Here is a 13,062-nt window from a genome sequence, read left to right as displayed (position 1 = left end):
TGAACATGCCATTTGACTTTGGCAAAAATTTTAGAATCAAAGATAGGCAGAAACTAGAGGGACAGGTCATGAGGTTATAATTTATTCATCTAGATATTTTGTTTCTTCTCCCTACTGTTTGGTTTGATCTTTGGTCATTTCAATAGCTCCTATATTCAAATCTACCTCTGATTCTATAAGTTTTAAAGCTAGATTAGTAACAAACATTTGTAATTTATGAAAAGTCATTACCTTGGATTTGGTATTTCTCCAAGAATCTCATCTAATTTGTCAATGAAGTTAATAAAATTAGACAATCCTTTTACATGTGCCCTTAAAGGATCAGATGGTGATGGTGCATATCCTTTCCCTCCAAGCTCTAGTGTCCTAATAAATGATGTGGCCACCTATGAATTAAAACAAATGATTTAGTTATGTTTAATGATTTAGTAAGTTAAAAATAAAACTTTATGAAGCTGGGTGCATTTATATTATTTCTGGGTATAGAGGTAAAGTAAGCACTTTTTACAATTCATGCCACTTTGATTCAGAAGCAAATAATTAAAGAAACAGATGCCATGCAAAATTCATGCCAGCAGGGGTGATGGCAATGCAAGTGGAGACTGGGGAGCCAAGTTAGAAAACTAAGAGAGTAAGAATATATTCATAAGAGAATATCACTGACTATAAAATATTAGTGTAGAAATATATTCTTGTATAGGTTAAACTGGAGTTTTTATATGGATCAAAAGGTTTTTAAGTATCAACTGTGTTGATTTATTCAAGGGTGGGCAATTAATTCAACTCTTCCAAGCCTTATCTTACTTTAAACACTTAGACTAAATAATCACTACGTCCTATCTAGCTTTCACATTTTAGGATTATTTCATCATGTGTAGTTCAAAAGGCCTTACCTCTACAATGATAAAATTATGTATATGATGGCTATACTTAAGAGCATCTCTATCAAAGATGAAATGTTCTAAAGCTGTATTTTCCACAGTGTATACTAAGACAAATTCTATGAAATTTCAGTAATTTGGAAGAAAGTTCCAAGGTTAAATAACTTAGAAAACAACAGATTAAATAACATGGTTAATTTAAGCATATTTCTTAATGGTAGGACCTCTCAGAGCTTTTGATATATAAACATCCAATAAAGGTATATACTATTTCCAAACTTTTTGCCCTTGGACACATTTATTCAAGGAGCATTTAACAGGGACTTCTTCCTTTGGACATATTTACTCAAGGAGAATTTAACAGGGCTATCACTCTATAGAACACACGTAGGAAAACACTGTTTTAGAGATATTCTCCCTTGTCAAATCTGAAGAATATGGTAATAATACCACAGATTTTCAAATACCAAGGAAGAACATACATTCACAGTTTAAAACCTGTTTTATCATAAGAAGTCTATATTACGGTACAGGTATCCACTGTTCATAACAGCCTTTTAAAACATCTTGAAAATGTAATATGTCCATACCAAAAAGATAGACATCTTTTTCTCTTGAGCAGCATGTTTCAAATCAGTGAAGGCTTCTCGTCCAAGTCCTCTATCAGGAATATTAAGAATATGAGCCAGAGCCAGGTCATTCTTTGAATTCACTAGCAGGCTTAAATATGAGTAGATAACTTTCCTTGCTAGTAACTGCACCTGTACAATAAAATATTATTTTCTTTATTGAGGTTGTTCTAAATCAATAATCTTTTCTTATATGCAGTAAAAATACTTATGACCATTCAATAACAATCTCACTCAACTCTTTGGGAAAAAAAGAGAACTACCATAAAACAAAAGTTTGAATTGGACAATTAACATATTCTTGATCGTGAAACCAACTTGCCACCAGTGAGCATCTATGAGCAAATAACAACTATCATAATTGTTGAAAATGTCTCTTAAAAAATGATATAAAAAGATAAAAGTCCAAAGTCTGCATTTCTGATAAGGCTGGATCTCTTTCCCCTGCACACATTTGTCACTAAATAACAAGGAGTAATGATGCCCCCCGAAGCTTAGGGAATGAGCCAACTGGCACTATTTGGTCCTTTACCCATACAGGACTAGATACAGGCTGAAGTTAAAAGGTTAAATTTTGGAGGAAATTATTAGATATTGGTTTTGACAATACCAAATAACCAAGTAAGTATTACAATGAAGAGATAGAAGCAAATGTAAAAAAAATAACAAGTAGTTGATGTTGACATTAACTGGCCTAAAACAGAGCTATGACTGTTTAAGCACAAGATAAATAACATCTGCTATAATTTCATATGGATATTGGTTCTTTCATATATACTGTATTTGTCATTTATAGTCAAACAACAAACCAGGGTATTCAATGATCTTATTCTTAAAATTAGATATTTATAGCTATTTAAGGCCTTGCAACTTCTATCTAGTATGGGGGAAGTGATAGTGTGAACTCCCACAAATAAGTATAACTTATTAGGTAAATTTTTAAAAACGTAACTACATAAAGACACCGGAGGGACGCCTGGGTGGCTCAGTCGGTTAAGTGTCCAACTTCGGCTCAGGTCATGATCTCATGGTTTGTGAGTTCAAGCCCCGCATCAGACTCTGTGTGGACAGCTCAGAGCCTGCAGCCAGCTTCAGATTCTGTCTCCCTCTCTCTCTGCCCTCCCCCGCTCTTGCTCTGTCTCTCTCAAGAATAAACATTTAAAAAAAAATTTTTGATAAAAATAAATAAATAAAAGACACAGGAAAGGATCCAAAAAGCAGACACAAGCTGGAGGAGAACTTGGTTTTAAAAGAACTGCAACAAGAAGGGTAAGAATAGCAAGCCTGTGGTTGTTCAAGGCCCTAAACTTCCTGTAGTACTGAAGTGAGTGATCATGTGAACCTCACAGATAACAAACATAAAATGGTAAGAAATTTTAAATACTATTTAAAGACACTGAGAAGTGTCCAGAGGGTAGACAGAAGCTGGAAGAATATTTAATTTTAATGGAACTGCAATAAGAAGGGTATGAATTAAGTTCGTGGATTACTGGCCCAAATTTCATGACTGTGGCAGCTGCGGAAGGTAGAAGTGACTATAAAGGTGTCCTTAGAATCCAGGGCTGGGAAAGCAGCTAGAAATTTAAAGGGGAAAATCTTGGAAAAATTGAGAGCATAAAGAGTCAAAATCCCTAGCTGACTGGGAAACCACACAAGCATGGGGAAGACTCCAGGAGGCCCATCAAAAATGCAAGTCGAAATGAGAAAGAAACATATTCAAAAAATATATTGAAGAAAGACTGAGCTATGAGGAACCAGAGCTATGAGTTGGAAAGTTTGCTAAACTGAGTGCATTCCTCAACTGTGTATAGCTTAAGTGGCAGAAAGCTGAAGGTGTACAGGCTTGAAGTGTTAAATGTACACAGCCAAAGCTTATCAGAACTGGAAAATTCAGGAAAAACCCTAGGAAAAGGAATCTATGGAGAGAATAAGCTCCATACTTCCCCAAAACTGTGCCTGACTGCCAAATTTGGCAGGCAGAAGAAAGATCTACAAAAGCCAACCCAAAAAAACAGCAAAGGGAAGCCATAATAATAGATATCCAAAAAGGTGCATACTGAGGAAACAAAATATGAAGTTGAAATCCAGGCAAGTAAATTGCCTACTAGAACAAAAAAACTCAACTGTCCTCAGAAGAACATGATATAACCCAGAATCACTACAGAATATTATCTGTAATGTCCAGTTTTCATTCACAAATTACTAGACAATTTAAAAAAAAAAGGGGGGGGGGGCGCGCCTGGGTGGCTCAGTTGGTTAAGCATCCGACTTGGGCTCAGATCATAATCTCACAGTTTTTGAGTTCAAGTGCCCCATCGGGCTCTGTGGTGACAGCTTGGAGCCTGCAGCCTGACTTCGAATTCTGTGTCTCCCTCTCTCTCTGCTCTTCCCCTGCTCGTGCTCTGTTTCTCTCTGTCTCTCAAAAATAAATAAATACATTTTAAAAAATTAATTAATTAAATTAAAAAATTTAAAAAAAGAAAAAGAGAAAGTGTTACCCCTTCTTAGTATAAAAAGCAATCAATAGGGGCGCCTGGGTGGCGCAGTCGGTTAAGCGTCCGACTTCAGCCAGGTCACGATCTCGCAGTCCGTGAGTTCAAGCCCTGCGTCGGGCTCTGGGCTGATGGCTCAGAGCCTGGAGCCTGTTTCCGATTCTGTGTCTCCCTCTCTCTCTGCCCCTCCCCCGTTCATACTCTGTCTCTCTCTGTCCCAAAAATAAATAAACGTTGAAAAATAAATAAATTAAAAAAAAAAAAAAAAAAGCAATCAATAGAAATTATCACCAAGTAGACCTAGATGTTAGATTTAGCAGACAAAACATCAAGGTGTTTGCTATAAATACATTCAAAGAATTCAAATGAAATATGTTCAATGAATTTAAAAAATGTTATCAATGAATTAACAGAGGAAATGACAACAGAAAAGTGGACACTATAAAAAAAGTAAATTCTAGAAATGAAAAGTACAATAACAAAAACAAAATTTGCCAAGTGGGCTCAATAACAACTTGGAAAAAGTGGAAGAAAGTATCAGTGAACTTACAAATATATAAATAGAAATTACCAAATCTGAAAAACAAAGGAAGAAAAAAAAGAGAAAAGAACCAACGAACACTGTGGGATAATTTAATTAAATCAATATATAAATACTTAGAATCCCTACAGAAGAGTGAAAGAAGCAGGAAAAAAATACTTGAAATTATGGCCAAAAGCACCCCAAATTTGGTACAAAACATTAATTTATAGATGTAAGTGGCTACTCAAGTAGGAAAAAAAAAAAATCACTCCCATATTATAATCAAACTTTGACAGCCAAAGATGAGAAAAAAATCTCAAAAGTAACCAGGGCAAAATGACACATTACGTACTAGGGAATGATGACAAGATTAATAGACCATCAAAAAATAAGCCAAAGACACTGGAACAACATATTAAATATGCTGAGAAATTATCTTAAATATTACTATACAATTACAATAAGCAAGATAACATAGTATTTATGAATGAAACAGAACCACATCCACAAATAGACCTAACATACATATGGCCATTTGATTTTTGACATAGGTGCAAAAGAAATCATAGAGAAAGGACAGTCTTTTCAATAACTGGTGTAGAAGCAATTGATCATTCATATGCAAAACAAATGAACCCCACCTAAACCTCATACCTTTTGTAAAAATTAACTCAAAGCAGATCACAGGTATAAATAAATGTACAATATAAAACTGTAAAAGTTTTAGAAGAAAACATAAAAGAAAATCTTTGTAACTTGGATTAGGCAGTTATTAGACATGACACCAAAAGCATAATCTATAATAGAAAAAAAACCGATAAATTGGATTTCATCAAAATTAAATTAGTTTTATGGAATTCTTGTCACCCTCTCAACTGCTTCCACCCCATCTTCTTGCTCTGGAATCCTGTTTGTAACTAATTCTTAAATGTTGCTCCCACACTATTTACCTGAAATCTTCTCCTTGCCTATATCCTTAGAAAAATGGACTCCACCAATTCTAAACTCAATTCCCTCTCAAAACATGAAATTCATTAAACCCTTCAGAGACTGACAACATAGCTAAAGATCCCATAATTTATCATCTGTAACTAAGAAAATACTTTCTGAATTAAATCTTTTTGTTTTTAATGTTTATTTTTGAGAGAGACAGACAGACACACAGACAGACAGCATGAGTGGGGGAGGGGCAGAGAGAGAGGGAGACACAGAATCCGAAGCAGGCTCCAGGCTCTGAGCTGTCAGCACACAGCCCAACACGGGACTTGAACTCACGAACCGTGAAATCATGACCTGAGCCAAAGTCGGATCCCTAACCAACTGAGCCACCCAGATGCCCCAATACTTTCTGAATTAAAATTAAAATTTCTCCATATTCTGTTTAATCATATTTTAAATTAGGAAGCATAAAAGAAAGCTTTAAAAGGTAGGAATAAAAATTACAAATCAATAAGAAGTGTCATAGACAATTACTAAGAGAGTCTCTCAAGTTCATATACATATTAAAAGCACTTTTAAAGGTAACATGCTTTTGGATTATTTAAATACCATATGAAAAACAATTTTTGAAACATGGTAGGCAGTCAGGGTCAATTTAAAAAAACTTTATTGAGGGTGCCTGACTGGTTCAGTCAGTTAAGCATCTGACTCTTCATTTCAGCTCAGGTCATGATCTCACAGTGGGTCAGCACAGAGCCTGCTTGGGATTCTCTCTCTCCCTCTCTTTCTGCCCCTCCCCTGCTCACTCTCTTTCTCTCAAATTAAATAAATAAACTTTAAAAAATACTTTAAAAAAACTTTATTGGACAGGAAAAAATTACCTTAAATATGGACTCAAAATTTAAGCAAAATTGATTTTTTAAATAAAGTTTGAATATTAACACTATGAAACTCTCTTCTTAAATATTAAAAATATTAGACAAATGTTACCTTTGCAGAGAGGCTCCCTGATTTCCCATATAAAACAGCAATTCATGTACTCCCTTTCTTACCACCCTGTAATATTTCTGCATATCAGCCAATTATAATTCCCTGATAGACCTTAACGTTTTCTAACATTGTGTGTTTTCTTAATCTTTCTACTACTTCATGAGTTCCAGGAGAGCAAATGATATATCCTTAGGGCCTTAAAGAATGACTGGCATTATAGCAGGTAATCAGTCCATTTTATTAATAGGTTCTCAATTAGTTTTTGTTCAATGATAAATGGAAAAAAAAAACTTAATACATGTATGTGGCCCTTTTAGATATTACAAAATGAAAACTACTGATAAAATCTTACTGGAGATCGAATAAGCACTCATGTATTTTTATTACATTGCCTTAAAAAGAAAATCACTCTAAGGTACAACTCTAAGGTAAAATCATCTTTGAGATCCATCCTAAAATTTTATAACATAAAGCACAACATGGTTTTCTGCTTATATTTCAAGTGTCCTTTTATTTTTATTTTTAGTGTAAATCATAATGCTTCATGTGAATCTATAATACAAAAGTTTCCATTTTAATTTCACAGTGTAATAGTCTGTCTAAAACATATGAATCTCCTCTATCTTATCTCTTCACATTTCAAAAGACTAACACATTTGTCAAAAATTAAAGCAGAGAAAAAGTGACATTCACACTGTAATCAGAAACTGTTTTACTCTTTCTAGTTTTAATTTCATTCAATCCCTGTCTCACTGTGCCTCCACTGTTCAAAAATAATGAGGATATAACAATATGTATAGATTTGATCCTTATTGGGTACAAACCACATCTACAACTTGCTCTTTAAGGCTAGCGAATTCTGCCCTGCTGATCTGTGATGCTAGGCAAACATCAGGGAAAAACATTTTGGAGTCCTCACAGTTAGAGTGTTTCTTTTAACTCATGGCTACAATTGGAAATCTATCCCTATCATTATGGTCATATAACATGGCAGTTATGGTTTCCCTGCTCTTGTATTTGCAAGTGTGTTTTAAAGAGGCTCTCTGGAAAAGCATTCCACATAAATACAGTTATGATGTCCAGAAGCAAGGGCCTAAATTGAAAAAATCCACAAGATTGAAGCTTTTACCAAGATACCAAAAATAAAGATAATGTTCTGTTTATTTGTTTAATAAACTGATTCAATCCATACCACAAAGTATTTGCAATGTTTGTTTAGAAGTTGAACAATCTTACTTAAGCTTTCTGGCAAGTCCAAGCTTCTTTTCCTATCCCTTAATTATTACTGAAATGCAGATATTCAACCTCAATTTGAAAGTTACTTTTGCTAGATTGAGATTAACAATTTATACAGGTATTTTTTACTTTCTTTGCCAATACATAAATTCTTACATATAACAACAACAACAAAAAGTTGAACTAGAACTAATATACTGGTAGAATTTGTTATTTAACTGAGGGTTTTCTTTTTGGGCCTTTATTCCATTTTTCCCTTCCTTGCTTCAGAATTTCTAGTGCAGTTTAGTACCTTAGGAAAAATGAAATAAAATAAAATAAGGAAACAAAAATATTTTTTCTCAAATTCATGCCATTCATCTACTTAATGACTCTGGCGTGGCATTAGTTAAGGTACATTTTGTGATCAAAATATATCTTTGCAAGACTTCAGCCCAAAAAAGTCACATTAGAATTTTAATAGAAATATATTGCCTTCCAAAAATACTTTGCAAAAAGAAAAATTAGAAGTCTGCAAGTAAAATGCAAAATGGCTAAGAGGATGGCTGTGACTTTAATAGTCCTCATAAAATCTAATCTATCAGCTAACTACTAGATAGAATACTCTCGGAAAACAATCCAAGGAGGCAAAAGATAAAAGTAGAGGATTAACCCAATGAAACTATCGTTGTATTTTTAAAAATTTTTTTAATGTTTATTTATTTTTGAGAGACAGAGAGAGACAGAGTGCAAGTAAGGAAGGGGCAGAGAGGGAGGGAGACACAGAATCCGAAGCAGGCTCCAGGCTCTGAGCTATCAGCACAGAGCCTGAGGCAGGGCTTGAACTCACGGACTGCGAGATCATGACATGAACCGAAGTCAGATGCTCAACTGACTGAGCCACCCAGGTGCCACTATCATGGTATTTTTAAATGAGAAAACTATATGCTTGCAATGAAGACTCATCAGTTTCTACATACTATGATCTTTTTTCATGAATATCCCTTTAAGATATAACATTTTATATATGTAAGCCAAAATTATAAACACGTAGGTGTTTTACACAAACTAGTTCATTTCTATTCATTAAAAGGCACAATAACAATTACTATTTTTTCCCTGTAGAGCCTGTAACATAAATTAAAGAGATCTGTAAGTGATCTAGTCTCTTGATATATATGAATGTACTCTTTAAGAACCAATGAGAAAAGACCAGGTGTTTGGTAAACATTTTATCAATATTTGAGACAGGAGGGAAAAACAATGTAAGCGAAAAATTAGTTTCAAGCAAGAGAAAATAGTTACAAATCACTAAATAGAATCATGTCTGGGAAGAAAACATTCAAAGATGGGCTTGGAATATTTTCTTGTACCAGAAAAAAAAAAAGTAAGTGCTCAGAAGTCTAATAGGGAATTAAAAAAAAAAAAAAAAAAAAAGACACAGAAGCCAGCATGAAGGGAATCCACCATTTTAGAATCAAGGATTAATGACTGTGATTGATTTTAAAACTCTGAATAAATAAAAAGTAAAAATAAATACATAAAAAAATACATAAAAAAGGAGAAAGATAAATAGAAAAAAATCTAATTTGCATCTTAAATAACTATTATCCCAACTCCTAAGCTGGTAATGAAATAGAAAGAATTAAGTAGTGACCCTGCCTTTTTTAGGGAACTATATACTTCATCTCAATTGATAAGATAAAGTTCTTCTTTACTGAAAAATGGCAGCTAATCAATGTAAAGACACAGGGTTAGAAATTCACCGTTCTGCAAACACTAAAGAAATAACGGAGTCAGACAAGGATCATCAATGCATGTGCAAAAGATTGTTGGGAAACAGGTTATTTACATAGTGTTACCCCATAGATCTTTGCTGATAGCAAAGGAAAAACTACATCTTTTTTCTAGACAGATCTGGCAATTTGGGACAACTTGAAACTGTGTCTCCTGATGTGATACTTACCATCAGTTAAGAAGCATGTACTATGAAATGTTAAACCTCAATCTAAGCAAGCTTTTAGCTGAAACCTCCAGTTTACTGGCAATAGAAGAACAAGATAAGTAATACCAGGAGAAATTTATCAGATAAACAAAAAAACAAAAACAAAAACAAAACAAAACATAAAAACGGAGGGGAATTCTAGATTAAAAGAGCTATAAAACCATTTGGGGGACAAATGGAGAAATCGGAATTGGGAAGACAGTAAGTGATAATAGGGAATACTTAAGTTTTCTTACAAATGATACTGATATTATGGTTATGCCTTTATTTTCAGGAAATAATATGCTAAAGAATTTTAGGTATTAAGGGTAATGATGCCAGAAACAACTTTCAAATAAGCCAGAAAAAATATTAAATGCAAATATAAAGAACCTTAGTAAATCTAGGAAGTAGGTATACAGGTATTTACTTGAGGGCAGTGATAAACATATTTCTTTTTTTTTTTTTAATGTTTTATTATTTATTTATTTTTTTGGCAGGGCGGTCAGAGAGAGAGGGAGACAGAGGGTCTGAAGCAATCTCTGCACTGACAGCAGAGAGCCTGATGCGGGGCTCAAACTTACCACAAGATCATGACCTAAGTCGAAGTTGGACACTCAATTGACTGAGCCACCCAGGTGCCCCAGTCAATATATTTCTTAAAGGCTATCTGTATCGCATGGGACTTATGGGAGAATCTGCTTTAGCAATGTTTCCTAAAAAATGGAGAAGGTGATTCATCAAATATATTAACTTGAAGAAGATGGATTTAGATATGTTGAATGTAATTTTACTGCTTTTTCCAATACTTCTAAATTTTTATCTTGTCAATGGTGATTTTATTTACCATAGGTACTTTCATAAACATAACTCCCATGGTTAGTAAGGGGATACTATATTCAATTAGGTACCTAGCATAGTATTTAGCTAAAGGTAAATTATATTAGACCAAACATGTGGTTTCTTCACTGTGGTTTGTTTGCTCAACAAACTCTATTATCATGATTTGTGATGCATCAGTTATTCTGCAAAAGGGACAGAACAGATTTTTCCATTGTACATCCTCCCAAGAATCACTCATTTAAAACCATAATTGTGAAATTTACCAAATACAAAGATTCAAAGAACTCTGGCAACCTAGATCTTCCAACTACTTTTCAGATACTTAGAATGATAACCTATTTTTGCACAGTGCCTGTGATCCTGGCCGGAAACCAGGAAGAAACTGACTGCTATGCTCTTGCCAGTCTCTAACATATAACTCTTTGCAAATACAGCTTTATTTAAGCAAATTAAAGAACATTTTTTATTTAAAAAAAATAACATACAATCACATTCATAGTGATTTGAAGAGGATCATATCCTGCTTTTTAATTTACTCACAATTTATCAGTACCTTTTCATTATCCTGGTTGTGTTTACTCATTGGTGATGTCGGTACATAAAGATCAGTTTCATCAGCTACTGCATACTGTCTCCCAAGCAGAAAATCCCGTAGTTGACTCTGTAGAAAACACAGGAGGTTGCTAATAATAAACTGCTTTTCCAACTATAAAAAATACTTCACATTGAGCTCTACATAGTGTCACTAATACCCCAGCATACAGTATTATTACCTGATCTTTGTTGGCAGTAAGTATACATGGAATTAAACTAACAAAATGCTTGTTTCCAATGGCTGTACTCACAGAGTTCACAAGTTTAGAGTTAAAAGATAACCTTGGAAATTTAATCTGAGCCTTTAATTTTTATAGAAGAAAATTAAAGACAAAATGCTTACCTAAGGCACACAATAAATGCTTCATTTTGGGATTATACAAAAGTAAACCTAGTGTCCTAACAGCATATTTCAAAGTAAGAATTTCAATGAAAAAAAATATGGTTATTTGCTTTCACTGTGCCATGGTACTCAACATCTCCCTATTATTTGTTCTAAGCGATCCAAGATTATGTAGGTATTCACACACCTCATTCCTGATGAGTAAACTTGGAGGGAAGGTATAAACTGAATTAGCAAAGCCTAAAGAGATTGCAAACCACTTTCCTCTCAGCCGTTGCAAAATTATAACTAAAATAACTCCCCAATACATACTTCTTAAAAGGCAAAGTGGGATTTTGTTGTTCATAACTTGAATTTCAAAATTCAAGCTCACTAAAAAAAAAAAATTTTTTTTTTTTTTTTTTTTTTTAAGTTTTGACTTTTACTCCTTTGCTACAAAGGGCAACTTAGATACCTATTTTCTTTCTTTCTTTTTTTTTTTTTTTTTTTTTTTTTTTTTTTTTTGAGACAGAACACCAGCTGGGGAGTGGCAGAGAGAGAGGGAGACACAGAATCTGAAGCAGGCTCCAGGCTCCAAGCCATCAGCACAGAGCCCGACATGGGGCTCCAACTCAGACTGGGAGAAAATGACCTGAGCTGATGTTGGACACTCAACCGACTGAGCCACCCAGGTAGCCCTGGATACCCATTTTCTAAATCTTAGCTAGCCAGAAACTTTTAATGACCAGTGACAACATACAGTGCAACTTTTCAATATTTAAAAAATTAATCTTATAACGGGGCGCCTGGGTGGCGCAGTCGGTTAAGCGTCCGACTTCAGCCAGGTCACGATCTCGCGGTCCGGGAGTTCGAGCCCCGCGTCAGGCTCTGGGCTGATGGCTCAGAGCCTGGAGCCTGTTTCCGATTCTGTGTCTCCCTCTCTCTCTGCCCCTCCCCTGTTCATGCTCTGTCTCTCTCTGTCCCAAAAATAAATAAACGTTGAAAAAAAAATTAATCTTATGAAATAATTCAGGTTCATTGTCTTTAAACAGAAAAATTGTTTTGGGAGAATTTGTGTTTGACGATTACTTTTTTTTTTCATTTTTATTGTAATTCCAGTATAGTTAACATACAGTGTTATATTAGTTTCAGGTGTACAATATAGTGATTCAACACTTCCATTCATCACCTGATGTGCATCTCACCTGCAACTCCTTATTCCCTATCACTTATTTCACCCATCTCCCACCCACCTCCCCTCTGGTAAGCATCAGTTTGTCTCCCACAGTTAAGTTTGTTTCTTGGTTTGTCTTTTTAAAAAGAATTTACTATTTAAAAAATCTTGAATAGAGGTAGTCCTCACACTTGTGGTTCTTATGTTTTCAGGAGAGATGTTAAAAGCAAAGATTTATTCTTCCATAAATACAATGTTATTTTTTTGAATTGGATAATATTACCCTCTGGTTTAAACTATGTTCATGTTGGGGTGCCTAGGTGGCTCAGTTGGTTAAGTGTCTGACTCTTGATTTCAGCACAAGTCATGATTTCACAGGTTCATGAGTTCAAGCCCCACACTGGGCTCCTCGCACTGACAGTGCAGAGCCTGCTTGGAATTCTCTCTCCCTGTCTCTCTCTCTCTCTCTCTCTCTC

At 34.6% G+C, this 13,062-nt stretch overlaps 1 protein-coding gene across 1 annotated transcript in view; it reads right to left on the bottom strand.

The window, feature by feature from the left end:
- The window catches only part of LOC123590768 (PARP1 binding protein), a 74,249-nt gene that overhangs the window by 38,289 nt on the left and 22,898 nt on the right, over positions 1 to 13,062 (bottom strand). The window contains exons 4-6 of the mRNA XM_045464242.1: positions 11,050 to 11,157; positions 1,472 to 1,642; positions 232 to 386 (exon numbers count right to left, since the gene is read on the bottom strand). Of these exons, the coding sequence (XP_045320198.1) occupies positions 232 to 386; positions 1,472 to 1,642; positions 11,050 to 11,157 (434 nt within the window). The remainder of the gene's footprint in view (positions 1 to 231; positions 387 to 1,471; positions 1,643 to 11,049; positions 11,158 to 13,062) is intronic.

This window comes from Leopardus geoffroyi, chromosome B4, assembly GCF_018350155.1.
Source record: "Leopardus geoffroyi isolate Oge1 chromosome B4, O.geoffroyi_Oge1_pat1.0, whole genome shotgun sequence".
NCBI lineage: Eukaryota > Metazoa > Chordata > Mammalia > Carnivora > Felidae > Leopardus > Leopardus geoffroyi.
The sequence above is the reverse complement of the archived record's forward strand: the minus strand, read 5'-3'. Positions and strand labels throughout refer to the sequence as shown.